This window comes from Macrotis lagotis, chromosome 2 (genome assembly GCF_037893015.1).
Source record: "Macrotis lagotis isolate mMagLag1 chromosome 2, bilby.v1.9.chrom.fasta, whole genome shotgun sequence".
Taxonomy (NCBI): Eukaryota; Metazoa; Chordata; class Mammalia; order Peramelemorphia; family Peramelidae; genus Macrotis; species Macrotis lagotis.
Genome location: NC_133659.1, coordinates 234419728 through 234446756, shown reverse-complemented (window position 1 = coordinate 234446756; position 27029 = coordinate 234419728). Strand labels below are relative to the sequence as shown.

General features: G+C 35.5%; 1 protein-coding gene across 1 annotated transcript in view; it reads right to left on the bottom strand.

The window, feature by feature from the left end:
* LOC141514394 (uncharacterized) overlaps window positions 1-27029 on the bottom strand; it is a 73052-nt gene that overhangs the window by 8763 nt on the left and 37260 nt on the right. The window contains exons 9-10 of the mRNA XM_074225192.1: window positions 24520-24759; window positions 5820-5830 (exon numbers count right to left, since the gene is read on the bottom strand). Of these exons, the coding sequence (XP_074081293.1) occupies window positions 5820-5830; window positions 24520-24759 (251 nt within the window). The remainder of the gene's footprint in view (window positions 1-5819; window positions 5831-24519; window positions 24760-27029) is intronic.

The following is a 27029-nucleotide window of genomic DNA, read 5'->3' as shown; positions in this document are numbered from 1 at the left end:
AGTATCAGTATCCCTCGCCGATTTACTCTATTAATTGCTCAGTCCAGGGCCGGACAGTGAAATCCAGTAGAGCCGGTGCAGGGGCCGAGGCCTGGCTCAGCACTCTGGACCAGGACTTCGGGGACGGGCGGGGCTTGCAGACCGCACCGCAGTGTCTCCGAGGCGCTCTGGAAGCTCCACCACACAGCCCCTTCCACCCCAGTTCGACCCGAGCCCAGGCATCCCCCAAACACCCGCCCGAGGCCGGCAGGGGAAGGTTTCAATCCCCCCACCCCCAACCCCCCACGAGTCTGCAGCACTGTCGCGGACAAGACCCCCCCCCCCCATCCCCGCCCCCAGTCCCGCTGTCACTCACCGCCACGAGCTTCCAAGTGGGACTCGGGCTAGCATGACATAAGCCCCTCAACATCCACGACCTCAAGTTCCCAAAGAAAACTATCCTAGAAGGAAAATTTTTAGTGTTTTTACTTCTCCAGTGGGATGTCCAGGGAAAACCCGTCACTTCCCCTTCCTTTCTGAGACTCTCAGTGGGATTGCCATCTTGGGGTTGTGGGTTGTGTGTGTGTGTGTGGGGGGGCGGGAGCTGGATCTAGAAGACGGGCGTTGGGAAGGGGGGGGGATGGAGAGAAGGATAAGGTAAACGTCACTTCTACGGTCCTCGTTGACTGGCACGCAAATTAAACTGGGAGCAAGGGGGTTAGCCAGAAGAAGGGAGGCTAGGACTTCAGCCTTCACAGCTTGTTCACACGCCCCCCCCCCCCCCCCCCCCCCCCCGAGGCTGCCTCACTCCTTTATTTATGTGATTATACTCCAAATCTTATCCTCTATAATGGGACCTTGGTATCAAGGGGTGAGCTTAATTAGCATAGCACTTGATATGCAGACTGTTTTCCTTTAAAAGACACATTGAAGCATCCTTGGAATTAGGGGTAAGGGAATAGGGGATGAATAAAAATTTAACTTCCTTAAACCCTGAAGCATAAAAGGTCTAGACTAAGAGGAATTGTGGTGCAAAGTTCCCATTGCCCTGCTGGAATGACTTCATATCTGAGTGCTACCAATTTTTGTGGTGAACTGAGAAGGGGAGGAATAAAGCATTTTATTTTAATTTAATTAGAAATTACATTCTTTTTAAACTCATGGAAAATAAAGATTTTTAAATTACATGTTATGATCTAAGAATGTTTCGTTGTATTCTAAAAGCCCATACCCATTCTTTGACACTTCTACCATGCTAGTATATACCTGAGCTATTGAAGTAGTTTTCTGATTGATCATTCCTGCCACAGGTCTTTTCTGACACTAATCTATCCTCCTCTAAACTGCTAAACTGATCTGGATTTCACCAGATTCCTCTCTTCACATAATCCACCAGTCAATGTCCTTCAATTGGAGAATGGCTTAACAAACTGTGGTATATGTATGTCATGGAACACTATTATTCTATTACAAACCAGGAGGGATGGGAATTCAGGGAAGCCTGGAAGGATTTGCATGTACTGATGCTAAGTGACATGAGCAGAACCAGAAAAACATTGTACACCCTAACAGCAACATGGGAGTGATGATTAACCTTGATGGATTTGCTCATACCTTCAGTGCAACAACCAGGGACAACTTTGGGCTGTCTGCAATGGAGAATACCATCTGTATTCAGAGAAAGAATTATGGATTTCGAACAAAGACCAAAGACTATTACTGTCAAATTAGAAAAAAAGTTATATTATTATGTAATTTTACTATCTCATACTTTATTTTTCTTCTTTAATGATATGATTTCTCTGTCATCACATTCAGCTGAGATCAATGTAAAACATGGAACCAATGTAAAGATTAACAAAATACCTTCTGTGGGGAGTGGGGGGAGGGAAGCAAGAATGGGGGAAAATTTGTAAAACTCAAAATAAATAAATCAGAAGCACTAGCTATAAAAATTGTTTCCTAACTTACTGCCTTCCTTTTAATCTTGGTTGCATTGGTTTTATTTGTGCAAAAGCTTTTCAATTTAATGTAATCCGAAGGATACATTTTGTATTTCATATTGTTCTCTATCTCTTCTTTGGCCACAAACTGCTCCCTATCCATAGATCTATCAAATAAGCTATTCCTTGTTCTCCTAAATGGTTTATTTTGGTAAAAGGTGTGAAATGTTGGTCTATGCCTAGTTTCTGCTATTCTGTTTTTCAGTTTTTCCAGCAGTGTTTATCAGAGTGAATTCTTACTTTAAAAGCTGAAGAATTTGTGTTTATCAAAGAGCAGATTACTATGGTCATTTACTATTGTTTCTTTTGTACCTAATCTATTCCATTGATCCACACTCTATTTCTGTTTTTCAATTTTCCCAGCACAAAACAGTTTTGATGAATAATATTATTTTAGACCTGGTTTCCTTTTAGACCACTTTCCTTTGCATTTTTTTTCATTGATTTCCTTGATATTCTTGACTTTTTGTTCCTCCATATGAATTTAGTTACTATTTTTCCTTGCTCAGTAAAGTATTTTTTTTGGTGGTTTGATTAGTATGATACTGAATAAATAATTTAAACTGGGTCAAATTGTCATTTTATTATATTATTTCAGTCTACCCAGAACAATTGACATTTGTCCAATTATTTAGATATGATTTTATTTGTTTGAAAAGTGTTTTATAGGGAGCAGCTAGGTGGCACAGTGGATAGAGCACCAGCCCTAGAGTCAGGAGGGCCTGAGTTCAAATCCAGCCTCAGACACTTAATAATTACCTAGCTGTGTGACCTTGGACAAGTCACTTAACTCCATTGCCTTGTAAAAACTAAAAAAAAGAGCTATTATTCTACTTGAAAAGTGTTTTATAGTTGTTTTTATATAATTTCTGAGTTTGTCTTAGCAGGTAGATTCTCAAGTATTTTATGTTGTCTGCATTTATTTTATTTTATTATTATTTTTATTTTTTCAAAGCAATGAGTTAAGTGACTTACCCAAGGTCACATGACTGGGTAATTCTTACATATTTGAGGTCAAATTTGAATTCAAATCCTCCTGATTCCAGGGCCTGTGCTATATCTACTGTGCCACCTAACAGCCTTGTCTACAGTTATTTTAAATGAAATTTCTCTTTCTATTTCTTGCTGCTCTGACTTGTTTGTAATATATAGAAATGCTGATGACTTATTATATCATGCAACTTTGCTAAAGTTGCTAATTGTCTCAAGTAGTTTTGAGATTATTTTCTAGGATTCTCTAAGTATCCCATTATTTCATCTGTAAAGAGTGAAAGTTTTGTTTCTTCATTACCTATATTCTAATTCCTTCAACTTCTTTTTCTTTTCATTGCTGAAGTTAACATTTCTAATATAATATTGAATAATAGTTGTGATAACTAGCATCTTTGTTTCACTGCTGATCTTATTGGGAATGCTTCCAGCTTATCCTCTTTCATATAATGCTTGTTGATGGTTTTAAATAGATACTGCTTATCATTTTAAGAAACACTTCATTTATTCCTATATACTCTAGTGTTTTTAATTGGTATGTATTTTGTCAAAAGCTTTTTCAGCATCTATTGAAATAACCATATGATTTCTGTTAGGTTGGTTATTGAGCTCACAGGGCAGATTTCCCTTTGACTTAGGATTCCTACTGTGTATATTCCTCTGCAATGCCTATTTTTTTCTCAGTTGCTCCCACTATAACAATATCAATACAGTGGAGAACTATAATGTCTGAGTCAAATTGGAGCTCTATCACTGTCCAACTTACCTACTGGTGGGAAATGGCCAGACTATCTTAAGATATCCTGGGTCAGGACAATAAAGGTATATTGCATTCCCTGATGAGTAAAAGCAGATTGGTACTGGTCCTTTAAGAAAATAGAAAAGAATGCATTGGTGGGATCTACTACAGCATAGCAATTGCTAGGTATGGTCACCAGAATTTGAGTCATAGTCATTGTTCAATACATCAGAGACAACTGAACCCATAACTCCATTCAGCCTTTGGTGGTCTATATTTAGTAACCAATGACTCTTTTTAAAAAAAATTTACATTTTTATTTATTTACACATTACTAAAATAGTCTTGTTATAAGAGTAAACATAATCTCCCTCCCCCCATAATAAGATAATAAAACCTCATGAGAAACAAAGAAAGGGAAAGAAATGTGCTTCAGTCTGTGTTCAGATACCACCAGCTCTGTCTCTTGGATGGATCTCATTCTTTATCATAGGTCCATTAGAGAAGTTACTTCCATATTTTTTCTCCCAATTTCTATTGCTGACTGTAATTCCCTTCATCCATTACTCCCCACTCCCATTTATTCTATTTTCCCTCTCCCTCCTGGTACAGCAGACAGAGGACCAGCCCTGGAGCCAGCAGGAGCCCAAATCCAGGTACAGACATCCATCACCCACCCAGCTGTGTGGTCCTGGACAGGTCACTCAACCCCACAATCTTGAAATCCTCCCCTTGACCCTTTTCTCCCATCTCCTTCCTCTCTTTTTCCCTCTAGGGTAAGAGATAATTATATCCTGTTAAGTATGTAAGTTGTTTCCTCTCTGAGCCATTTCTGATGAGAATGAAGGTTCACTCATTTCCCCTCACCTCCTCCCCTTTTACTATCTTGCAAAAGCTTTTTCTTGACTCTTTTAGGCAAAATATCTTAGCCCATTCTACCTCTGTTTTCCCTTTCTCCCAGTATATTCTATGGATTATACCTTCATATTCAGTTCCCCCCCATGCCTTGTCTAAATATGCTCCTTCTGATTTCTCTGTTGAATAAGAAGGTTCATTTGAGTTATCAGTATCTTTCCAAGCCGGAATACAAGCAGTTCAACATAATTAAATCCCTCATAATTTTCTCTTCCCATCCATCTTCTCTTCTAAGTCCTGTATTTGGAGATCAAACTTTCTGTTCAGTTCTGGCCATTTCAACAGGAACATTTGAAATTTCCCTATTTCATTGAATGTCCAATTTTTTTTCTGAAAGAAGGTATTCAGTTTTGCTGGGTAGTTGATTCTTGATTGTATTCTAAGCTCTTTTGCCTTCCAGAATATTATATTGAAAACCCTATGAGCCCTTCATGTAGAAGCTGTCAAGTCCTGTATAATACTGACTGCAGCACCATATTTGAATTGTTTCTTTCTGGTTGCTTGTAATATTTTCTCTTTGACTTAGGAGTTCTGGAATTTGGCTATAATATTCCTGGGGGTTATTTTTTTGGATCTCTTTCCAAAGGAGATCAGTAGATTCTCTCAATTTCTATTTTGCCCTCTGCTTCTAGGATCTCAGGGCAATTTTCCTGTAGAAATTCTTAAAAATTGAAATAAAGGCCTTTTTCCTAATCATGACTTTTAGGTAGCCCAATAATTTTTAAATTATCTTTCCTGGATCTGTTTCCTCAGGTAAATTGTTTTTCCAATGAGATATTTCACATTTTCTTCTAGTTTTTTATTCTTTTGGTATTGTTTTATTGTTTCTTGATTTCTCACAAAGTCATCAGCTTCCCTTTGCTGCATTCTACATTTGAAGGAGTTGTTTTCTTCAGAGAGCTTTCTTATTTCCTTTTCCATCTGGTCAATTCTGCTTTTTAAGGTATTCTTCTCTTCATTAACTTTTTAAACTGCTTTTTCCATTTGACCTAAACTGGTTTTTAACATGTTTTCTTCAGCATTTTTTATATTTCCTTGACCAAGCTGCTGACTTGGTTTTCATGATTTTCCCACATTGCTCTCATTTCTCTTCCTAATTTTTCCTCTACCTCCCTTACTTGATTTTAAAGATATTTTTTGAGCTCTGCCATAGCTTGAGCTCAATTTCTATTTTTCTTGGAGGCTTTGGATACAGAAGCTTGGACTTTGTCATCTTCTTAGTGTGTTTGTCCCTCCATGGGACCAAAGTAATTGTCTATGGTCAGGTTCCTTTTGTTCTGTTCTATCATTTCCCCTAGCCTGTGTCCTGGTTTGGGGGTGCTTCCCAAGCTTTAGAATGTTATTGGGACACCCCTGCAAGGACCTTAGTTCCTTAAATGTCTTATGAGAGTCTCTGACTGCTCTCCTGACCTGTATCTGTGGATGACCACAAGTACTCCCCTCTGCCCTGGAGCTGTGAGGAGGGTCCCTGCTCCATGGCAGTAGGGATCCCCAGACTGCAACCAGGAACTGAAATTGGACAAAGCACCAAAGTCCTGTCCCAGGGACAAAGGAGAGTCTCCCCACCCCCATCCCATTACCTTCCAGCTGGAGCAGCTGCCTGGTGGCCTGCTTCTATTTCCCAGGACTGGGCGGCTGCACTGAGAGTCAATCTGGCCTGGACTCTGTGCTCACTCTGGCAGAGGCTTTCCACCAATTTGTGCTTAATGTTACCTGGATGAGGAGGGTCTAGAAACTGCTTCTGCTGCCAGGAGCTGGTGCCCTCCAGGGACCCAGGCGGCCCAAGAAATGTTCCCTGAAGGCTAGAGCTCTTTTACTCTACTGCATATGATCCTAGCTGTGCTGTTGTCCCCTCCTACCCCATGGAACAGATCCTTCCCACAATCTACCAGATTTCCTTGGGTTGGAGAATTGCCTCACTGGGTCTTTCTGTAGATTCTATCTCTTGAAAATTTAGTTAGAGTCATAATTTTAAGGTTTTTTTTGAATATTTTAGAAGAGAGCTTTTGGGAAATCCTGCCCTCACAACACTATCTGACCAATGACTTTCTTCACTGGCCACACTGGGCTATTGAAATGAAAATGTTCCAGATTTTGACACCAGCATCTAATAGTTCTTGTATTAAGCCAGTTGACTGTCTCTTTCTCCCCCTTCTTGAAATAATTTATTGCTTGAGTTGTATCACCTTGGAGGGGAGGGCAACTAGGGAAGATCATAAGTTGCCCTACAGTTAGTGAGAGATGGGCAGTGGTGGTTTTGAGCCTCCCTGTCTCCAGAATAGCTTTTCATGGTGGTATTTTTTTTGGTCATTTTTTCAGTCTATTTCCTTTCTTAAGATTTGATGTTAGGGTCAACTTCTGTCCAACTTTTTTTTTTTTAAAGTTTTTGCAAGGCAGTGGGGTTAAGTGGCCAATTGGCCAATGCCCGACAGCTAGGTAATTATTAGGTGTCTGAGGCCGGATTTGAACTTAGGTACTACTGACTCCAGGGCCAGTGCTCTATCCACTGCGCCACCTAGTCACCCCTCTGCCCAACTTCTGAAGGAAAGTTCTGAAATGGGCTTTTTGCTATTTTCTTGGAGCATTGAGTGCTGTATTCTTCTAGAATCTCTCCCAGGCTGGAGATTTGCAAGTTTTCAGTGCTCCCATAGTGATCTGATCCAGGGTAAAGTTTGATTGTGGCCTCACCTGGTCTGAGTTTTGAAAGTTCCTGAATTCAGTTTTAATCTGAGCAAAAGTAGTGTAACAGTTACAAAGTGCCAAGCATGATCAATTTATTAGAAAAGTGAGAATTTAGCAATAAATGAGATCTCAGCTTTCCCAGTAAAGCTAAGACTTTGAATGATGGGGACAGCTCTCTTTTATAGATTTGGGGAATAAAAAAAATCAGAAGTTTGGCCTCACAGGTGGAAGAAGATATAATTGTACTGAAATTGGGAATGAGGGCCAGCAGCACTCCCCTACTTACATTACCATGACTAAGAAATGTTTATTGTGTGAATTCAACATCATCTGCAAGAATAGAGGTAGCAAACCTGAATTCTTTGGATAACAAGTTAGATATCCATGAAGGATAGTTTAGTGATGTAAAGATACTACACCAGACTCCCTGGTGTCCACCTGCATCTTTTAAGGGTAACAGATTTCCTTAATACAAAAATAGAACTGTGTTTAACAGGAGAACTGAATTTCTAAACTTAATTCATTACAGTAAAGCTAAATTTCCGAACTGAGTTCAGAGACAAAGAATCATGACTTAGACAGTTATAGGATAAAATCAATTAGCTGTAAGTGGGATTGATAAAGAGTCTATAGGGGCAGCTAGGTGGCACAGTGGATAGCGCACCCGCCCTGGAGTCAGGAGTGCTTGAGTTCAAATCCGACCTCAGACACTTAATAATTACCTAGCTGTGTGGCCTTGGGCAAGCCACTTAACTCTACTGCCTTGCAAAAACTAAAAAAAAAAGTCTATCTAATTGTTCCAATTCCCTGCTCTAACACCTACCTCCCAGGGATGTTGTGAGGATCAAAAATGTGAAATGCTTAACACAAGACATGTGTCTCAGAGATCACTTATCTAATAGGCTAATTATGTAAGTTTTTTTTCCACATAGTATTTATTAACAGTATGTACTGATACCAGTTTTTCTAGTACAACTTTAGAATAGGTTTTGAGAAAGATTATAAGACAGAGAGCAATAAGTATTCCTTTATGGAGGGTGGCTAATAGGTTGTTTCCCTGTTAGAAGATTTCCAACTGGGATCACATGAGAGAGTTAGTTGTATTTATGGTATAGCTAGTTAGATCTTATTGTCATATTATTGTCACAATTTCTAGATTCACATGTCAAAAAGGAAAACAAGAAAACTCAGCAAATAATTGTGAAACAAAAAAACATAGTAGAATAATAATGATCACTATTATTAATTAACATCAATTTTCTTTGTATCTTGGTAACTCATTTCCAATGTCCGTTTAATCAGCTCATTTCATCAACATCCCATGCAGTTATCTTGTATCTGGAAACATCTTTTCTTAGACCTTGTGGGATAGATCTCATTCTCAGAGCAGTTCTGAAGGGGGTACCTCTCCAGTAGATTTGCTTTTCTGGTTCTAAGTCCCTTCTTTGATGTTTCTTGCTAAAATTGTTTGCACAATAGACATCAGTATAATTTAGCATGCCAGCTCCTAATATTGGGCATAATCAGTAATTGGGATGTGATTCACATCTTGGTTGAATTGGGGGGAGGGCTCAACAAATATAGAAGTGGGGTAACCTGATTGCATGGTAACTGGTCACACTGTACTTTTACTGAGTCAGACAAATTTATTAGAGCCTCAGAAGGGGATCACCCCTCTTGTCCCTTTTTAGACAGATTGATTTGAGGAGTTGTAAAGATGAATTCTAGTCAAAGTTACTTCCTCATGGATATCTTTAAGGGATAGGGTTCCTTTAAGATTCCTGAAGGCACTGTGTTTGATAGATTATACAGGCCTCTCCCCCAACCCTATAATCAGCCTGTCTCTGGATGGAACCCCACCTGAGTGGCTTTAGACTTTAATTATGCATCTTCCCCACCACACAAGCAATGGGCATTCTGGAGATTAAGACAGTTGTAGCTTGGGCAAATATTGAGGTCAAGGCAAATAGACATTTTGGGGATGGGGAGGATGAGGGGAGATGGTCATAGAAACTGCCTCTCTGCTAGGTGTGCAGAGGGCTATCACATCTTTATCCAACAGTGCTTTGAGTAAGGCAACTGGCCAATCCACTGGGGTGCTAGTAAGATAACTTTGATTACATGAGACCTAAAAACTTCTACACAATAATATTAATGAATTTAGGATAAGGAAAGTGGTAGAATGGGGAGAAAAATCTTTGTCACATTTCTTAAGTATTTGTTATCCAAGCTATGTAAACAATATATAATATATATATATATATATATATGAACTTAATAGCCATTTCTCTAATAGACAAATTATCAAAGAATATGAACAAAAAATTCTTTAAAAACCTGCAAAGCATTCATGATCATATGAATGAATGCTCCAAATCACTGTAAATCAAAAACAATCTTGTTTCACTTCACAACCTGCAATTTGGAAAAAAAATAACAAAAATAGCAATAGTCAATGTTAGAGGTGTTGTGAAAGGATAGGCACATTAATACGTGGTTGGTAAAACTGTGAAATGATGTGACCATTTGGGAAAGTAATTTGAAATTGTGCAAAGAAAGGGACTAAAATGCCCATTCCCTTTGAAACTGAGATTCCATTACTGGGTTTATACCCTCAGGGAAGCTATAAAAATTTCCCATATACTCCAAATTATTTATAGCACTTCTTTTTGTGATGGTGAAGAATTAGAAATGAACCAAGTATCCATCCCTTGGGGAATGACTAAAAGAAGTATAGTAGATGAATTTAATAGAAAATTAATGTACTCTAAGATACTATATGTGTGATAAATATAAAGAAACATGAAAAAAACCTATATAAAATACTACACAGTAAAATAAGTAGGGTCAAGAAAACAATATACACAATAACTACAACATTGTAAAAGGAACAACTCAACAACAAAAAAAGTCAGAAGATAAGTAGGACTCAAAAAAAAAAGAGATATGAAACATTTCCAACCTATCCCTTCATTAGTGTTAACATTTGTCAAGTTTTTGGATTTTTTTTTCCTTTCCAAAAATGCTATCTGTCGGAGCAGCTAGGTGGTGCAGTGGATAAAGCAACAGCCCTGGAGTCAGGAGTACCTGGGTTCAAATCCGGTCTCAGACATCTAATAATTACCTAGCTGGGTGGCCTTGGGCAAGCCACTTAATCCCATTTGACTTGCAAAAAACCTAAAAAAAATGCTATTTGTCAAATAGGAAGGCTTCCTGAGTGGGAGAGGGCAGGACACATGAATTACTCTGATGATGTAACAGAAAATATTAATAAAACTTTTTTATAAAAAAGATATTGTGAAGTTGAACTGACTCACCAAGGGGTCTAAATGAGAATGGGAGAATACAGTTAGTTTAGGCTTAAAGGCCTGAGAAATAAGTGATGGGTTAAGAATTGAAAAACAGGATTTGGGGTTGCAAGGCAGAGTGAGGAGGTGATGAGAATGATCAGGAAAGCTAACCTGGAAGTATTATTGAGGATTTGCAGAGAAAAGCAAAAACTAACTTAGTTGAAGAAAAGCTTGAGTTGGAGAGATTAAACTTGGGCATCATCTGGGTCAACATGTGGCAACAGAGAGGAAAGAAAGACATATACTCAATAATAATCAGAAAACTCTTAAAAGTGTTTCATTTGATTTGAAGCTAGCTATGAAAATAAAAGTGAATTGCAGGATACATGGATTATGAAATCTTTTGTAGCATCTGAGAGCACCCACCCCAAACCTTTCAGAGTCCAAAAAGGCAACAAATTCAGGCAGAGTCAACAGCCAATGAAAACTAATTGCTAAATACTTAGCATGAGCATTTATACCCTGAAATAGACACAACTACAAGACAGGGTTTAATTTATTATTTTGTTGATTTCCTTAGACTTAAGAAAATTATGGAAAAATGTTAAAATGCAACTTAACTATAAAAATATACCAATCTTCCATTTTTTGAGATCCTGTTGTTAAAAATTTCTCAGAAAAACCACTTAGTTTGGGGTATTCTGTTCAAAACAAGCTCAGAAGAAACCTCCATGGATATATTTTCCTTTAATCATCAGTTGGTGAAGACATAATTAATGTAAAAGTATTGAGCAAAATAACATAGTAAAAATACACATTTTCCATAAATGTATGTTATACTTTCCCACAAATAAATACATCATCAATGGGTATGAGTAGATATAGGGAACATATATATAGAGGGGCATACATATTAGGGACCACATGGGGAAAGAGACACTTCTACTTCCTCATAAATTCTTCAGATTTCTTCTACTGATGTCTTCTAGTGATTTTTTAAGTATTACTCCTAATAGGCCTGCTTTCTGAATCTCTGTCAGAGAATGTTTCTACCAGATACATTTTTATTACAAACTGCTATCTTAGATTTCTCCACTAGACTTGTAATTATTACTGGTTGCTGCCAGACTAGATTCCACTTTCTTGGCATATGGCTATGACTTCTTCTGAGATAATTGACAAATGTACTATTCTTCCTAATTAATAGAGTGGGTTCTGCCAATTTCAACACTGGCAGCAATGTGGAAGAGCCTTATACTTTCCAGATTAAAGAAAACAGAACACTAAAATGGACCTGCATCTGCTACTGTCCTTTTGGTGTCCAGGTTGCTGGATCATGTTCCATTGTCCGTTGTGCATTCATTTACATTTCATTGTCTATGTTACCTGACTCTTACAAACTGTAATTTCATCAGTTGATTGATCAGTTAATTTATCAGATATATATATATATATATGATTTATATATAATATATATAGATATAATATATAATTTATAACCAACACACAAAAAATCTTAAGCAGATAATAAAAACAATACATATATATATAGATAACATTTTACAATTTTAGCACTTAAAACTTATAAATACATGTTTTATTTCTATAAGTAAAGTTTTTAAAAATATAGTATTGATAATATTGCTACTTGTAATTCTTTATCACTAAGAGATATTTTGCCATTATAAAGTTACAGCAGAAAATCTAGTTTCACACAAATAAGATATTATAAATGGTAGTAAAATTGGTATCACCTGTTTTTTGAAAAACCAAAGGATTCTACTAACATATAATCAGAACATAGAAAGATGTCTAAGATCAAATACAAGAAGTTTATTACCTCGTTCTTCAGATGGAGTAAAACCAAATGTATAATATTTGTCCATGGCATCAACTAAACATTCTCTACCAAATGGAATTTTATATAAATTCTTGAGTCCCAGGTTGCACAAATAAAAAAAAGTTCTCGATTTCTTGTCACTTTTTCCGTTTTAAAGGTAGTGTGGCACCAAGAAGAGCCTTTTGTAGACATCAGGCAATAAACAGATTATTAGGGAAGACAAATGAACAAAGACAAAGAACTACTTACTGGGTTTGGGATTAAAGAGTAAGTCTCTCCACTTTCTCCCACTCACCACCTGGGTTAGAACTATTATCCTGGCCAGCAGGCAGCCCTCCTAGCAATCATTCATGAAATTCCAAAATTGCTGAAACACTGAGTTGCACTGAGTCAATGAAATGAGCTACAGGAGCTGTATTGTTATTCCTTTGCATCATATGTACTTTAGCTCCAAGATGGAAATTTAAAAGAAAACAAAATAGTGAATATAAATGTCACCTATTATTTTACAAAATTATTTTGCTTTCGATCAGAAGCTTACAAAATGATGAAATATGCAAATTTTCAAAGAACGAGAGAAATGTTGAGACTTGGGTAATAAAGAATACTATTTTAAGGTTGTTGTTTTTTTTCTTAATCCCTGTAATCATGTAGTGAGAATTTTTTTTAAGGTTTTTGCAAGGCAAATGGGGTTAAGTGGCTTGCCCAAGGCCACACAGCTAGGTAATTATTAAGTGTCTGAGACCAGATTTGAACCCAGGTACTCCTGACTCCAGGGCCGGTGCTTTATCCACTGAGCCACCTAGCCACCCCTTGTGTAGTGAGAATTTTTAAAAATCTGCTGAGAGGTCCCAGAAGTTTGTCTAATTTCACTTTCATCCTTCTTGTTTATTAAGTACCAGAATTGAAAATTTGGTAGGTCCCTGGCTCTTAAGGTATGAAAGTTCACCTGGAGAAACAGAATTCATTTTGGAAGAAAACTTAAATTACCATATAATGTATATTATCATGAGTAATAATGAAATAAAGTGCTATAATACATAGGACACTAAAATTGGAGCCTGGATTTTAATCCTGGTTTTGCAGTTTACAAGCTGCCTAACTTTAGAGAAAACATATCATCTCTCCTATTCTCAGTTGACTCAACAAAAAAATGAAGAAGCTGGACAAAATGGTCTATAAGGAGTCCTTTTCTAATCTTTTGTACTAAATTTTGTGGCATGGAATCATGGTGGTTTAGAGAACAAGATCAAGGAGAGTTAAAGCTGATTATTGAGGAAGAATTTGTACTTTTGTTTACTCATTTCAAACATGTTTCTATTGGCTTCCCAAATATACTGTAATTTTCTGGTGATATGGGTTTGTATTGTATTTGTATATCTATTTTGCACCCCACACAAAGTTGCCTAGTCTTCATATGTGTTCAGTAAGTATCAAATTGGAAATATAAAGAAAAAAATATAGACTTGCATAGATTGTGAGTTAGGTAGCACAATCTAGTGAGAGAATTTCCATTGACCCTAACATTACCTCTCAGAAAAATTTTAAAATTTAAATAGTAAGGCAGCCTTAGGCAGCCTTACTAAGGTAGCCAATGATATTGCTCTTGTCAAGTATCCATACTCAATATTGACCTTTTGTGTATGCATATTTATCAAATGAGGAACACCACAAATACATACAAGTACTGTAAGAAACTAGCTTAAAGACAGTTTAGAGAATCTTGTTTAGAGAATGTCTCATAATGTCATTCAAGCTGAGTTTCTAAAAAAAAGTTATTTTAAGAAAAATTTTGAACTAAAATATTCAATAAATATGACGAGCATTTGCAAAGTAGAGTAGAAAAAGAGAACTGTACTTAATTTAAGAAAGCTTGCTTTTCTTTTTAATTATAAAATAAATTTAACAAACTATTTTCAAAACTATTCTGTGTGTAATTCCTATTGACATTTTTTCCTGATCTTTTCTGTATAAATGTAAAAACACTTCAGTGAACCTCATTTCTTCCTTTTAAAAAATTTTCGTAGCCTTATTAATGGGTCTCCTCTTCCAGTTCCATTTAAATCACTTCCCCATAATTGAACTTAAAATTTTTTTTTATAAAATGTACATTACCAAGGAAAATAAATCATCATATTGGTTATGTCCAAAAATTTATCTGATTTTGAACCTTAAGTCAACAACTCTTTGTTGGAAGGGGAGTAGTGTATTTCACATCAGGACTTCTGAAATTCTAGGTGATTTTTGTATTAATCATACTTCTTTAGCCTTTCTTAGATGTTTTTCTTTAAAATGTAATTGCTATTGTATAAGTTCTTCTCTGGGTGTTGCTCACAGCATTCTGAATCAGTTTTTACACATCTCCCTAGGTTTGCTGGAAAATTGTCTTCATCATTTAACATTTATGTTCCATTACATTCTATAACAAAATTTTATCTTTCCCTAAGGATATGTGTTCATATCCTTACTGCTTTGCAACCACAAAAATAGCTTCTATAAATATATAAATATAAATATTTTTTCTTTGATTTCATTTGGGTATAGGGATAGTAGTGGTATCACTGGGTGAGAGAATAGATTCAAAAAGCTAGTGATTTTTTTACTTTAATTCTAAATTATTTTACAGACTAGCTAGAAAAATGTACAAGTACACTAACAGTGTTCAGTGTACCTATCCTCTCATATTGCTTCAATAATTGCCTTGTTTGTCATTGTCATGGTTATGGTTATATTTTAATTTACATTCTCTAATTTTTAATGATCTGGAGGGTTTTTTACATCTATTTATAGCATAATTGTCTTCCTTTAAGAAATGCCCATTCATATCCTTTTACCATTTATCTATTGGAAATGGTTGGCATTTTTCTAGACTTGAATCAGTTCTTGATGTATTGACATATTAGCTTAGTTATCGTTCTTAAAGAAACTAAGAGTTTCCAAGGCAAAACCAAGATTATAGAGTGCAGTTGGCATTTTTGCTGAGCTCTTCCACAACACTACCATCCCAAACACCTTTAAAAAGTGTGTCAAACTGAATTCTTATTGGAATAACCAAAAAACCGTTACGGGGGGGGGGGGGGGATTTTTCCAGCCCAAGACAGCTTGGGTGGTTGGACAAAGAGGTGTGCAGACACTGAGGTAGAGGCTGACCTGGAGTATGGCATGGAGGAAGTGGCACTAGTTATATGAACCTTGGAGGTAGTGGTGACAGTCATAGAAGCATGAACCTTTCCCAACAACCAGGGAATGGCAAGGGGAAAGAACATCTAGTTCAGAAAGAGATCCATTGAACCAGTACTTAGCACAAGTTGGCACTCAACTCATTTCTGTGTTGCAATTCCAGGGAAGACAGAAGTACCTTCAGTCATGAGGGATCATGAACTAGAATGTAGACTATAGTGACCAGAATTCTCCCTGGCTCATACTACCTTGGAAGTACAGGAAACTTAAAACTAACTGCAGCAACCAAAAACAACAGGACATAAAAATCAGAAGATCAGGTCACAGATGACCTTAATCCCAGAGGTAAACAGAAACAAAGTCTAATATAGAGTCCAAACTCAAGAAGTTGGCTGGAAAAATTAGGAAACAAAAACAAAAAAGAATCCAGAAAAAAATCAGAATTGATTAAATGGTAAAATAGATTAAAAAAAAAAACCTCATGGAAAAGTTAACTCTATAGAAATCAAATTTGGTCAAGGACTCCACGAGACATCAAGAAACAAAAACAAAATCAAAAGACTGACAAAAAGAAGAAAATATGAACTATCTCATTGGAAAAATAACTGCCAAGAAAAAAATCAGAGATGTAATTTATGCATTATTGGACAATTAGAAATATGGAGTTGCAATCTACATTACAAAGCAGTAATCAACAAAGTAATTTGGTTTTGCCTAAGAAATAGAATGATGAATCCTTATTTCCACTTTATCAAATTATTTCCCTTTAGATTATTGACCATTTGCTCTCCCACATGAATTTTGCTATTTTTTCCAATTCTATGAAGTGCTCCATGGATAGTTTAATTTGTAAAGTACTTATGAGGAAATTAAATGCATATTATTATTATTATTATTATTATTATTATTATTATTATTACTACTACTACTACTACTACAATGGTCTGGCTCAATAAAGGGAACATTTTATACATCCCAATTTACAGGTTAGTCTTTATTTTTTGTAAAGAATACATGCAATTGTACATATATTTATATAGTTTCTTGTTCATGCCTTGGTAGTTAGTTATATTCCCAATATTTTCTTCTTTTCATAGTTTCTGTTTCTTCCAGCTGACTTTTATTGGTAATAGAAAGAATAGTTGCTAATTTATATAAGTTTATTTTTATCCTGATACTTTACTGAAGTCATGAGTATATTCTCTCTATGGATATTTATCTCTAGAAAAGTGATAATTGTGTTTTCTTTGCCTATGTTTATTCTTTCTATTATTTTTTCTTATCTTTATGCTGTTGTGAGCATATCAAAAATATGCTGATAATTGAATATCCAGGCTAATTTAATTGAAAATACTTCTACTATTTCTCCATTACATATGAAATTGACTCTTGATTTGGCAACACCATTTGCTGTATTAGGGAAAAGTCTATTCTTATGCTTTAAAAATTATTTTGAATAGAAATGGGTAGAGTATGAAAATCATTTCTCCACTTATTTATATGATTATGTGATTTTATAGTTTTTGTTACATACATGGTCTTTTTTTATAGTTTTCTCAATATTAAATCAATCCTACATTCCTGGCACAAATACTGTTTTGACTTAAAATATATAATCTTTTTGAGTTGTTACTATTTGTATATATTTTATTTAAAAATTTTATAATTAGGGATTCTGGTCTATAGTTTACTTTCTCTGACTAGTTCAGAGCATATATGTATCATAGAAGAAATTATAAATCTCTGATTCTATTTTTATAAACAGTTTAAGTGATATTGGAATGACTTTTCTTTTAATGCTTAATATAATTCACTTACTTATCTGATTCTAGAGATGATTTTTCTTTCTTTTGAATAATTCATTTATGACTTGCTTAATTTCTTTTTCTAAGATTAGGTTATTTTTTTTTTGTTTCTACCCATTTCATTTAAATCTTTGGTTTTGTTGGTTAATAGTTGGGCAAAAAACCCTGACAATAATTTCTTTCATTTCTTCATTTGTTGTGAATCATCCTTTTCCTTTTTTCAGGAAGTTTGGTTTTCCTCTTTCTATTTATAATCCATTAATTTATGTTTCATTGGTTAAACATAGATCCTAATTTCTGTTAATCTCTTTTTTGATATTGATAATTTTTATTTTGGTGTTTTTTCCTTTTCTTTTTTTGGCAAAGTAATGGGGTTAGGTGACTGTGTCTGAGGCTGGATTTGAGCTCAGGTTCTCCTGACTCCAGGACCAGTGCTCTATCCACTGTACCACCTAACTGCCCCTGTTAAGTTGCTTTTCATTTGTTACTTTTTCTTTTTTTTAGATGCATGAGCAATTCATTGATCTATTCTTTTTTTTTTGTTAATAGAAATATAGTTATATTTCCCTCTAAGAACTGAATATTTCATTATTGTACTTTTCTTTGATGAAAATACTAATTGTTTCTATGACTTTTTTAGTATAAAATTATTTACTCTCCATTTAATTTTCATTCTGTCTTCAAATTATTTAACATAATTTTTCTTATATTGTGGCCAATAAGGGATTTTTCATATTTCTACTTTTCTTCTTTTCTATGACATTTTTATGTTTGAATACACAATCTATATAAACATGTAATGAACAACTGATAAGTATACTGCTTTTATTTTCATTCAGTATTCACAAGAGAGTTATGTTTAATTTCTCTAAAATTCTATTTTTAGGGCATTAACTTTCTTATTTATCTTTTTGTTAGATTTGTCTAGTTCTGAAAGGGTTGCATATAAGTTATCACTTATAAAGTTCCTTATCATAGTTTTACTGTTTATTTTTCCCAATAAGTCATTAAATTTTTCCTTTAGATATTAAAATATTAAGTATTTAGGTGCTGTCATTTATAAATTATATATATATTATATATAAATAATATATATTATATATAAATAATACATATAATATATACAAATATACATATATAAAGTATTGATATTAATTTAATGTTTTATGGTACATTTAAACATAACACATCTTTTAATTAAGGTTATTTTTTACTGTTTCCTTGTCTGAGATCATGATTGTTGACATTGCTTTTTTGAGTTCACCTGAAGTGTAATAAGTTTCTCTGACCCTTTTGTCAGGATATTAATAGAAGAAGAAGCATAGCTTCTCTTATCATAAGAATTCTCTTACCTCTTCTCTCTTATTCACAGCACAGCTTTTCTCGCCACACATAAATCTCATACACAACTTCCTTTGGACCCAGCTTCTCGAGAGGCTTCCCTTGTGAGGCTTTGAAGAATTCTCCCCACACCCTGAAAACTTGATTGGCCCCAGACACTCTGATGCAGTTCCTGGCCTAAGGACAACAAAAAGACAAAGTCATGCTGTCTTGGATCTCTTAGACTTGGTAGGTGCCCAAGACCACCTAAGTCATTATAACCTAATAGACTTGTTTATTAGACATGTTTCTACAAGGAAGTGAGAGAGGCTGTGTGTGCCAAATTTAGAACATAGATGCCATTGAATCCTTAATTTGTTAAAGTTTATTTCCTCTGATAAATGTTCAATGACTCAAGAATGTCTCATCCCCCCCAACATTGAACCTGAACTAAGAGAACTTTAGAGCTATTACCTACAATATCCTTATATGAATCTTTATGTTTCAACTGTGTTTCTGTGTCCTAATCTAGTCTCTTCTGTGAGTTAATCCCATTCACATTCTGAGGTATGGTTTTTAATTGATTATTTCTTTCAATCCTATCCTCTTATACTTTGCATTCTCTAGGCTCCCGACTCATCCATTAAAAAAAAAGGTAGTGAGAGATAAGTGTTCTCAGAACTAGAAATCTTTATTTGATGCAATCTGACTCCCCTCTTCTGTTTAATCTTCTCTTTACCCAGGTTCCTGTCTTTTAAAATCTTTTTTAAAACTTCTTTATTTTTTTACCCTCCAGGATTATATTTTTGTTTTGATTATCAATAATACCCCCTCAATATGCCATCTCTCTTATTCCTGCCTTTTTGTGTTCTCTCAGTTATTTCCTATTTCTTTAAGTGAATTTCTATACCAAACTGTGTATTATTTTAGAATGTCTGTGTGTTCCACTCTAAAGTGAAGTATAAGTGACTCCTGCTCTCTCAATCACTTTCCACCATTTTGCAGATGAGAAAAATGAGATCCAAAATAGATTAAATGACTTTCCTATGGTCAAAATACTAATAAAAGAAATAAAAATCTGGGTTCAAATCATTTTTTAGTTAGATTTTTCAAGGCAATGGGGTTAAGTGGCTTTCCCAAGGCCACACAGCTAGGTAACTATTAGGTGTCTGGGGCTGGATTTGAACTCAGTACCCCTGACTCCAAGGTCAGTGCTCTGTCCACTGCACCACCTAGCCGCCCCAATATGCCATCTAGCCGCCCCTCAAATCCTTTTCTTAATCTAAATTTGGCATCTTGTTCAATTTACCAAATTACTAAACTGTACAATTCAACATTTTAAGATAACTTTGATGAAGACATGATACTACATACTCAACAAATCCGTAGATGACAGAAAACTGGAATGGGTAACTAATATGCTGGATGAGTGTCTGGATCCAAAAAGGTCAACACAGGTGAGAAGAATGAGAGAAATCTAATAAGATGAAATTTGATAGGAATAAATACAAAAGTTTAAGCTTGAGCTTCAAAAAATGGGTTAAGGAAGGCATGGAAGAACAAAAATTTTTGATAAAGAAATCTGGAAGTTGCTGAGCTTAATTTAAACAGCTAAAAAGCTAATGCTATGTTATGTTACATTAAAAGAGAAATAAATAGTTCCCAGAATGAGGGAAATAATAATTCCATTTGCTCTGCCCTAGTCAAGTTTTATCAGTCAACAAGATATAACTTCTGTACGGTCATAGGAACCATTCCAAGCACTGTGGACACAAAGACAAAATCAAACACTTCCTGCTTACATTTGTAATGAAAGGAGCTTACATTTATACATTTGCACATGTGTATGCATAAACAGCTAATATATTCTATATACTTCTGGACAATACATTTTTTTTTTTGCTAGGCAATGGAGTTAAGTGGTTTGCCCAAGGCCACACAGCTAGGTAATTATTAAGTGTCTGAGGTCGAATTTGAACTCAGGTACTCCTGACTCCAGGGCCGGTGCTCTATCCACTGTACCACCTAGCTACCCCTGGACAATACATTTTATAAAATATTTAAATAAGCTGAAGTACATCTGAAAGAAAGCAACCAGGACAGTGAAAAAACTGGAGACTATGCCATTTCAGGATCTCAGAAAGAAAGAGGGGGAATTATTCTGGAAAAAAAAGACATGATATACATAAGAGGTGTCTTTAGATTTTTGAAGAGTTATTTAAATGGAAGGTAGATCTGCTTGGCTCCAGAAGAGGCTTGACGTGAAGAAAAACTTCCATACACTGCTATTAAAAAGTGGAAATTGGCTGTGCCTAGTAATACAAGGCTCCACTTTAATAGACATCACTGAAAGGGGGCAGTTAGATGGCCCAATGGATAGAGCACCAGTCCTGGAGACAGGAATACCTGAGTTCAAATCTCACCTCAGATACTTAACAATTACCTAGCTGTGTGACCTTGGGCAAGTCACTTAACCCCATTGCCTTAAATAAATAATTTGTTTTTTAAAAAAAGAAGTCACTGAAAGAGACTGAATTTGTTAGTTTTGATGGAGGAATTCTTGTTCAAGGGTTCTTTTACTTGAAAGATTCTGTAAAACTTATATTCCTGGACTCAAAGTTAGGATTCAGGTTAGTTGTTCCAATTTATCCTATTCTGACAGCTGTATAAATGGTATCCATTATCTGTACCTGTTTGGTGAGCAGATATGATATGTTCTTTCACCTATTAAGTAAATCTATATAGAAATCTTGGAGGATTCCATGTTTGAGAAGATTCATCTCTTTTCTGTAGACCTAGAGAAAACATTATTGCATCTAGCAGAGCTGGAACTCCTGAGTAAATTTTGATAAGATCTTATACTCAAGATACACATAAGAAATTTTTAAATGTACAGCATTTGATTTATGTCCTCTTACTCAAATAAGTATAAGTTGAAGTTATTTGAGATATTTAATTTGGAGAAGACTTAGGGGAATACCAATTGATAAATTCAGAGATCTTAGGAAATATATAGGAAATGGACTTGGTACCAGAGAACAGAACTAGAAAAAATATGTGAAAGTTAGGGTATATCTTGAGTTTATCAAAAATTAGAGCTGCCCAGACTGACCAATATGACCAGAAAGGACAATGATCAATGTTGGAAGGGATGTGGGAAATCTGGGATACTAATACATTGTTGGTGGAGCTGTGAACTCATCCAACCTTTCTGGAGAGTAATTTGGAATTACACCCAAAGGGCAGCAAAACTATGTATATGCTTTGATCCAGCAATACCACTACTGGCTCTATACCCTGAAGAGATTATGGAAAAAGGGTAAAAATATCACTTGTACAAAAATATTCATAGCAGCCTTGTTTGTGGTGGCAAAGAACTGGAAATTAAGTAAATGTCCTTCAATTGGGGAATGGCTTAACAAACTGTGGTATATGTATATCATGGAACACTATTGTTCTATTAGAAACCAGGAGGGATGGGAATTCAGGGAAGCCTGGAAGGATTTGCATGAACTGATGCTGAGTGAGATGAGCAGAACCAGAAAAACATTGTACACCCTAACAGCAATATGGGGGTGATAACCAATCTTTGATGGACTTGCTCATTCCATCAATGCAACAATCAGGGCAATTTTGGGCTATCTGTGATGGAGAATACCATTTTTATCCAGAGAAAGAATCATGGAGTTTGAACAAAGACCAAAGACTATTACCTTTAATTTAGGGGGAAAAAACTGTTATCTTATGTAATTCTGCTATCTCTTATACTTTATTTTTCTTTCTTAAGGATATAATTTTTCTCTCATCACATTCAACTTAGATCAATGTATACCCATAGAAACAATGTAAAGACTAACAGACTACCTTCTGTGGGAGTGGGGAGGAGGGAAGGAAGATTAGGGGGAAAATTGTAAAACTCAAAATAAATAAAATCTTTTAAAAAAAAATTAGAGCTGCCTTGGGATGTACTGATTGCCCCATCAATGGAAATTTTTAGGAACAGTGTGGTAGATACTTAGAAGGAATTCTTCAGAGTTGAATTAGATATTGTATGTAGAATTCTTTGAAGGCAGTAATTAGTTTTCATCTGGTCTTTGTGTTTCAAAGACCACACAATGATCTTGCACAAAAATAGGCCTTAACAATTTATTGTTCTTTTTTGATCCTTCAAAAATTAAATGAGTGTGTTTTGACTTAAGATTATAAAACAGGGGCGGCTAGGTGGTGCAGTGGATAAAGCACCTGCCCTGGAGTCAGGAGTACCTGGGTTTAAATCCAGTCTCAGACACTTAATAAGTACCTAGCTGTGTGGCCTTGGGCAAGCCACTTAACCCCATTTGCCTTGCAAAAACCTTAAAAAAAGATTATAAAACAGAAAAATGGAAAAAGTTGATATAGAGTCAAAAGAACTTTGATTCCATTCCTGTCTATGTCACTTAGTGATCTTAGCCAAATTACTTTTCTGTATTAGCTCATTTTCTTTATCTGAAAAATTAAGAGATTTGGAACCAATGAATGTCTTTATATCTTAAATATGAGTTTTTTCCTCTATGTTACTATCTAATAAAAATTTTAAATGAAATTTAATCCATATTTGTTATTTGTGTATTTATCAAATGTTGGTGTTTTATGTTTGCTTGGTTCTACTTTTGAATCCTTGTTCTCTTCCACTGATCCATTATTCTGTGAGGCATTTTTGTCTCAGACTAAAGAATATTAAACCTAATGGGTGTATAGAATACCATAATGTTAAATAGAGTAAGTTTTCCTTTATCTTTTTTTCAACATTCTTTGATATTATCATCCATTTATTTCACCACATAAAGGTCATTCTGATGTTATTTGGTATTCTAACATCGCACAGATAGTTGGATTGGAGTACATTACATAAGTAAAATTTTAAAAATATATTTGTTGAAATGAATAGCATGAGTATCCTTCCAGTCAGAGATTATTAAAATTAGATTAAAAATTTCTAAAGTTTTATGCTAATTGGGAAAACATTATTACACTACATCAGAATCAATGAAGTTATCAGAACAAAATAAAGTGCCTAGGGAAATAACTAATATGTTGCTGCTAGAGCTGACAAATTTTCTGCACTTTACATAGAGAATATTAACAATATATTTAGACTACTTAAACTCACAAAAAATGAATTGTCACAGCTAGAAAAAACCTTTTTCTTTTAGATAAAACTTAAAAGTTACTTTTACTATTGAAGGAAATGGGCCTAGGGAGAGCAACTGATTCATTCAAAATGAATCTCAGTAAAGATGATAGGTCAATGCCACTAAATTTCAATAGAAGCTGTGATTTTAGAAATTAAACTAAGTCAGATCTTTTTCTAAAGGTCAGATCTTATGCAAGGACAACTGATTTTGTTGGATAGAAGGGAGTGGTAACTTAAAGGAGAATCAATATGGGAAAGGAGGGGAAGCACAAGGAAGATGGAAAGGAGAAGGAGAGACAGCAATGATTTGTAAAACCCACTCAAGGTGTCATTCCTTGGTTGCAGGTGAATTGTAGGCTCTAAAGCAGATTTATGGGATAAATGCTGCTATTTTGTCCATGTAACCTTCTCCAGATCTACTTATCTGATATCTGAAAAAAGTTCACGGGGCATAGAGTAATTAGCTTAATTCAGTGACTATGTGAATTTTTTGATGACGTATAAGGTTGCAGTGACGATTAAATCTTTTCCCACATTCATTACATCTATGGGGTCTTTCTCCAGTGTGACTTCGCTGATGTTCAATAAGGAAGGATCTCCGACTATAGCTTTTATTGCACTGGCCACATTGATAGGGTTTTTCTCCATTGTGGATTCTCTGATGTTGAATAAGTCCAGCACTCTGACTGAAGGCTTTTCCACATTCCTTACACTGATAGCGTTTTTGTATATTATGGATTCCCCTATGATTAAAAAGACCTGAACTCCTACTAAAAGTTTTACCACATTCATTACATTCATAAGGTCTCTCTCCAGTATGAATTCTTTGATGTCTAATAAGGCCTGAGTTTTGAATGAAGTATTTTCCACATTCATCACATCTATGTAGTCCATCCTCTATAGGATTTTTCCATAGCCTTGCTATCCTGCTCTCATGCTCACAAACTTCTCCATACTTGGGAACATGGTGAGCATTCAAATTTAATCCACCAGATATCTCCCTGGATGGTTCCACTGCCTTAGTATGTTCCTGCTTTAGTGCCAACTGCATGTTCTCATTGCTGGTCACACCATCTGAAATAATAAACAAACCAAAAAATGTCACCTGTTCTGTGTGTATGGAAGATTAAAGAATATAGAAGACCAAACAGTCTTATGGTCACAGCATTTTAATTCCCCGTCTTTGAACCTTCTCAATATAGAGTAGGCTTAAGAGAAATCTTTCCACAATTCTGCCCAAGGAGGAAAATGTATGGAATAAAGTGGCCTTTAATCTTGGGTTGCTCTCATGATCGATGTTGCTCACTCCCCATCCCAAGACACATGAGTCTCCCCACATCTGACTGATTTTTTTCCCCCTCACCTGTACAGCTGCCTCTTAGGATCTCTCTTTTCTCAATACCCTGTGGATTCAGGGACAGTGGTTCTCCCCCTTCCTTCTGCTGGGAGATAATGGCAGTTTTGGAAAGTGGAAATCTTGATGCTGGAAAAAATGGATCATGAATGAGACCAGTCCTGCCCTGAGTCTAACTCTCCATTAGGGAAACATGATATATTCTTCTTGCACCACTTTGCTAAGCACTTAGTGACCTGGGTAACTATATATAATATAAAGAATAAGACTTTTCAGGAGACATAACCATTTACTTTTTCTAAATTTATTTTATATTTGTATCTAAATATAGTATTATAGATTATACATTTTCAGCAAAAGCTAAATAATATAGTTTTTTTAAGATTTACAAAGATTCACCAAAACCTTGTGAAGAAGAAACTTCAAGTGCTATAAACCCCATGTATCACTAATAGGGAGGAAAAGAGAGAACTTTGGACGGTTGCTAGTGAGAAGAAGATAGCTAGGCAAAATCTTTTTTTTTTTCTTAGTGAGGCAAATAGGGTTAAGTGGCTTGCCCAAGGCCACACAGCTAGGTAATTATTAAGTGTCTGAGGCTGGATTTGAACTCAGGTACACCTGACTCCAGGGCCGCTGCTCTATCCACTGTGCTACCTAGCCGCCCATAGGCAAAATCTTAAAATACTATTTCACTTGGTGATGTTGAGTGGAATATTCCCAGTAAAAACCCTCACAGGGTTAATATTCCTAGTGAAGTCCTCTCAGGGATAAGAAATATTAAGAAAAACAAACTATTATTACTGGACTATTCCTAGAAAGACCTTGCATTTCAAAAGAGAAGCTCATGAGCCACCTGCTTTATGATAAGACTATTTTTGCAAACTGGGAGGCCAGTCTAACCACCCAATTATTAAGATAATGATGAAGGTCCCAAATTAACTCACCATCTAGTGGGAAAAATATGGAAGCATTTCATTCTTTTCTCTATGTCTGTTGTTGGGGTAGATTTTCCTCGAATAAAATTGTACCTCCAGAGACACAGTCAATAAGTTAGAGAAGTGGTTAGGGAGGGGAACCTGCATTAAGACCTATATATATATATAATCTTGCTCGACTGTCCTTTGGGACATTGCCATCTTTGATGAGAGATTTGGAGTTTGCCCTTCACTCGAGAAAAGCAAGTAAATTTTCTTTTGCTCAGACCAGTTCCTGAAGATTTTGTTCAGTGTATTTTTATCCTACACAATGTCATCAGCTCCCATGGTTTCAATTATTATCTCAGTGCTGATGATTTGTAGATCTATTTATCCAGCACTAACCTCCAGTTTCACATCTCCATCTTTCAGTTTCTGTTTCTTTCCCTGAGAAATAGAGACTTGTGGAAGGCAAGCCTGTTCATCCTCTATGTTTCTTTGAATCCTTCATATTTGTTATTTTTTAGATGCAATAATATTCCATTCAATTCATGTTGCCATTGTTTCTACTTTTCTGTCACAAAAACAAGAATAAAAATATACTGCTATATTCTTGTACACAAGGGGTCATAAAACATTCGCTACCTTTTAGTAAAAAGGCAAGGATCTTTATATATGTGTGTGTGTGTGTGTGTGTGTGTGTGTGTGTGTGTGTATGAGATATGAAATATGTCACTCATGTCAGAAAGGAAAGCTTCTGCTTAAGGGTATAGTAAATTAGTGTGTAATAAAATATAATTCCCTCCACCATATGATATTTTTAAATTGCACATACAATTTTAAAA